Here is a 5,073-nt window from a genome sequence, read left to right as displayed (position 1 = left end):
GGCGCGGACAGCCAGCTTATCGACCGCCGCCCCCACGCGCGCCCTTGCGCCCGCCCTCCCGCGCACCTCCGCGCCGTCACGTAGCACCGCCCTCGCCCGGCCCTCCCGGGAGCTGCGCGCATGCGTGGGGCCGCGCCTCAGCACAAGGCTGATTGGGAGCGGGTGAGAGAACCTGCGTTGGTCGGTCTGGAGAAAAAGAGCTCAGGGGAGACTTCATCGCTCTCTGCAATGACCTGAAAGGAGGCTGTGGAGAGGTGAGGGTCGGCCTCCGCTCCTGGGTAACTGCGATAGGACGAAAGCCTTCAGTTTAGTCAGTGTTAAGCTGAAGCAGAGCTGATAGTTCGTCTGGGCTCCAGAAAATCCAGAAGGATCATCCCTTCCTCTCCCCAAAGACAGAGCACATCACTTTATCCAATGAACTGTTTCTTTCAAACCCATCTTGAACTTGTTCTTAGGGAATTCAAATGTTGTCAGTGCATGGAGCACCATTATGACTCCAGCTCATAGCAGTGACACCACATCTCACCACCAAAAGTGATGCAATACAAGAAATTCTCACTGTCAGCCTTGTATGGGTAGAACAGGTCTAGCAAAATTGAATACCACGTTCTTTCTGTTCCCATGTGAGCATATCTGGAACACCCAGCACAAACTTTGCAATATTCCAACATTGCCACCGCCATTTCCAACACTTAAATTGCATATGGACATTAGCATGTGCAGAACACACAAAGGTATGGAAGTGCAACAGGTCCAAGAAGTTCTCTCTTCCTTCACAAGCTCACTGCAGCTCATGTGTAAGCACTGTGAAACACGAGAGGGAAGCCAACATTCAACTCCTTACACAGCTCCCTGATTCACACTGATTGAGCCAATCGCTATGCTCTTCATTTCTTGGTGTGACAGCTATGCATGGCTGCCCAATACTTGGCTCGTCTTTCACATCACTGTCGCCACTGCAGAAATGCACCACTTCACTGTGCTCACATCCACTGGTTGGTCTCCACAGCTGTTTAGTCAATGTCAGTGGGTGCCATTTTTCCTGCATGGAGGAAATCAGTGACACACCTTCGTGCACTTCCACGGCAGATACCATTTTGTCAGACTTCCTCTTCTCTGCAAGAAGTTCACACAGGAAGCTAAAGGACCTCAGGACAATTAAGTAACATCCATTGTCAACACTTCTCTTGCCTACCCACATTCCGTTTCTAAATCAGACATACAATAATAACACTTAATGACTCCAGAGTCAAATTTACTCCCTTTGCACTGTCTTACCTTAGCAAATGAAGAACACTGAACTCAAACTTATTTTACCTTGCTACACTCCTTGTGTATATATACTTGTGTACATCCTTGTGTAAATACTAATTTACAGAAAAAAGAGAACTGTACATCTTTTTTCTGCTCAGAAATTCACTTGAGATTGGAAATGTGAAGAGATTTAATTACTATTTTCAGAAGTATTTTCCTAATCTGTAGCAAAACTTAGGACTATACTTTCAGGTCGACACAGATTAAAGCAACTACGGATTAGCAGTTTGAATTCATTGAGCAGCAGTGTTTGATCATACAAACTTGACGAGTTCATACTTAAGACCAGTTGAAACACCACCCTATTCCACAAGAAAGCATTGCAATCAAAAACATATTAAAAGCCCATTTCTTAAGTGTATACAAATAATATACAAATAATCCCTAGCCAGTTTTAGTTTTCCATAGACTTGTCAAACACAAGCTTTATTACCTTGCTGTTTGTTTTCTTTCCCAGGCACTTGTAAATATCTAGCATCTGTCCTGAAGCGCAATCTTCTGCTTTTGTGCTCCCAAAGAGGCTCAGAATTCATTCCAGTTTAGATTTTCACTTCTAGTTTGAGAAATTTTCATCCAAGAGACTAAAGAAAAAAAGCACCATGCATTACAAAATAGCTTTGAAAATCTGTTTTTCTTTTTTCCTCAAACACTTTTCCCTATTTCAGGTATTTTTATTTTTTTTTTAATGAACAGTTGCATTTCATTTTTCCTTACAAATCATTATCTTTTCTTTTTCAGATGGGAATTAGATGTCAGTGGCTGACCTTCAGCACATGCTCTCTAATAAGAGACAGTGCAATTAGTAGTAGCCAGTTTATTCTCAGTGTAATGCCTTGATATTTTTGCGTCTAATTCTGGTAACTTTCTAATAACTTTGTTCCTTCATCCTATTTTAAAAAGTAATTTTATTAAACACTGCATGGTTTTAAGGTGACTGGTCTGATCTTCAGCTATGATACTTTATGACTACAGAATGCAAACTAATTTCTAAAGACTCTTACCCTCCTAAGTAAGAACATTTGGTTTAGGAAACTGAAGGTTTTAATAATGGAATTCCCTTTCCTATTTACTGATTTAGACTTCGCTTCCTTGTTGGTTATTTCACAGCTCATGTACAGTACCTTCTCTTTCTGAATGCTTTTGTTCTGTACAAGCTATACTTACCATCTCTGCTTCTATCGCCATCCTTCAGGAAGAAGTTCCACGGTAAGCTGCTATCCCAAGTCCTGTAATCTTTCACATTTACCTACAGCTAGCAGAATCTGACTTCTTGTAGCCTCCAAAGTGCTAATGCATAAAAAAAAGCTGGTTTATTTTTTTAATAAGCTAATGTACTAAAGTGCGTAATCACAAACGGTGCCAAATTTTGCCACCCACTTAACAGAGAGCCATAACACATTCTGCAAATACATTTATTTATTAACAGGCAGATCTCAAGTTTGTCTGAGACCATCCATCTAGAATTACATTTCCAAAGCATATTTGTACATCAGTCAGGTACAGTAATAACACAATTAGCGAAGTTGTAAGTTAACATCTTGACTTGGTTAGTTATCAAGACTCAGATTTACAGGACAGTCCTTGGTATCTACATTCAGTAGGACCTCCAGTCAGAGGGGATGTAGGAAGCTTTGTCTCACAAAGTTCCTGTTTGTGAGGACCACACCAGGAGAATGAGATTTACCTAAGCTCTGATTCAAAAGGTGATCAACTATTCATACCCCAGAGACACCTGAAAATTTGCGTTGCTTTGTAGCACAAATCAGCCAGTCACCATGTGACCAGATCTATTTCTTCATCACACTAAAACTGTTCCTGCTTCCCCCATACTTGCATTTGCTTGTATCACTCTACTGTAACTCTCATGACCTGCCCTGTAATACTTAACACAGTTGTCTGTGGAAGTTTTATTTTCACTCCGTCTCTTTGCTAATTCTAAATCATGTTTCTACAGTATGTAGAAACACTGTACAAAGTAAGGTTGAGGCTCACCTCTGCAAAGCTCTGAAAGAGGTTCATGTGACATCTTTCTCCAACCATCAGAACAATGACATCCTGCTACCATATTCCTACCTTATTACTCTCCTGCTTGAGGACATCAATCCACTTCTGCACTGACACCAGACACTTTCAGACTAGGCTGCAGCTGATAGAACAACTCTCCAGCCTTACCACTAATCCAACAAATCAACCTGCTCTACAATCACAAGATCACTGCACTCATTCTAGATGTCCTGTGGGATTTCCAGAAGGCTCCAAAGACTTCTCATCAGGAGCATGCTTCAACCCATAGGAAGGTACACAAAGCTGACCTGGCTCCAGCTCATCCTGGCTAAGGCCCTTACCTCCTGTACCTCTGGATGAAGGATTCTGTTCAGACAGCAGTTTCTACAAGCTCCCATAGTGACACTGTTTACTTCCATACATCCTGTGAGGTGACAAGAAAATCGCAGTGATGTTTCAAGACAGGTTATCTGGAACTCCAGCTTGTTGCAAATAGCAAAAGTACTGTTTCACCATGTGGTTTTACCTTCACATGGCTTTTGAATATTCATTTATTGACACATTCAGCCCAGTTTTGTCCAAATCTGAGACAGTCTGGCTCCCATTCATCTAATTACCACCTTCCAAATTAAAGAAAACCAAGCTAATTTGGCAATTGTTCTTTATTCACAGTCCAAAAGTGAAATGAGAGCAATTTTAAAAAACGTTCTGTTCTCAAAGTCAAGTTGTCAACTAAGCTGATTACTGCCGCTGTACCGATAAGCACAATCCCTACTCTGCGCTGCAATGGAGCAATTAACCTCAAGGACTGCCAGTAAATGCTGGAGCAAGTGCTGAACAGAAAAGTTACTTGCTCATAGCTACCTGTACCCCTGAACAGGAACTATCCTCATCTTTGCTCTTCTCCAGTGCAGTTACGTTTTTGCACTTCTGTTCAAAGCAGATAAGCTGCTTAGGTGTCAATGCAGCATCCTGGGGAGCTGAGATGAGGTCCAGAGATCTCTTCAACTATCTTACCAGATAGCACTGAAAAGAAAACAAAGACCACATAAACGAGTCATGGGATGTGCATTCCCAAACAGACAAAAGAATTCAGCTACACTGCTAAATCTAAAACCAAAAGAATTGGGAGAACATTTTGTCAGCATCAATTAGCTCTGAATAAGGGTAACTAATGTGTAAGCAAGTAGACAGGACACACGAATGACCATCTCCACTGGGGTAGCTTCTGACTTTTGACTAGCCATGGGTAGACAGATACAAACAGCCAAGAGGATGTAAGAGGAAACCGTAGGGAATTAATCTGTATTAAAGACTAAGTCACACAGAGCATATATGCAACAGCATGAATGAAGCAGAAGTGGAGCTTCAGTCTATGCTGAGGAGTGGCCTACTTCAAGCCTCTCCTCTTGGGAACAAGAGATCAGAGAATGATCAAAAGCTGGGCACAAAGCAACACTCCATCATAGCTTGAATTTGCTTGGTCACTAAGACAAACCATTAAGCACTTAGTTCTAATTTAAATCACAGGTCATATACATACAGTTTAATTGAAGCATTCCCACATTTAACTTCAGCAAAATAGGTTTTATCAGAAAGTTACGCAAATCCAAAAAGTTTTATTTTCCAAAACCATACTTTATTTTGAAAGGCTACTAGAAGTATTCAGAACTATATTTCTCAAGCAAAAAGATTCACATTTCATTCTGCAGGATCATTAGTATGAGAAAAAGCATTTGGGGATTTTACTTTTTT

The 5,073-nt window shown here is 41.2% G+C and overlaps 1 protein-coding gene across 1 annotated transcript in view; it reads right to left on the bottom strand.

Annotated features, from left to right (window-relative positions):
• Window positions 1-2,617, bottom strand: part of SLC25A17 (solute carrier family 25 member 17) — a 17,672-nt gene extending 15,055 nt beyond the window's left edge. Inside the window, exons 1-2 of the mRNA XM_010710617.3 lie at window positions 2,479-2,617; window positions 1,748-1,895 (exon numbers count right to left, since the gene is read on the bottom strand). Of these exons, the coding sequence (XP_010708919.1) occupies window positions 1,748-1,792 (45 nt within the window). The 5' untranslated portion in view covers window positions 1,793-1,895; window positions 2,479-2,617. The remainder of the gene's footprint in view (window positions 1-1,747; window positions 1,896-2,478) is intronic.
• Window positions 2,618-5,073: the final 2,456 nt, after the last annotated feature.

Source organism: Meleagris gallopavo, chromosome 1, assembly GCF_000146605.3.
Source record: "Meleagris gallopavo isolate NT-WF06-2002-E0010 breed Aviagen turkey brand Nicholas breeding stock chromosome 1, Turkey_5.1, whole genome shotgun sequence".
NCBI lineage: Eukaryota > Metazoa > Chordata > Aves > Galliformes > Phasianidae > Meleagris > Meleagris gallopavo.
Note: the sequence above shows the minus strand (reverse complement) of the source record. Positions and strands in the feature narration are given on the sequence as shown.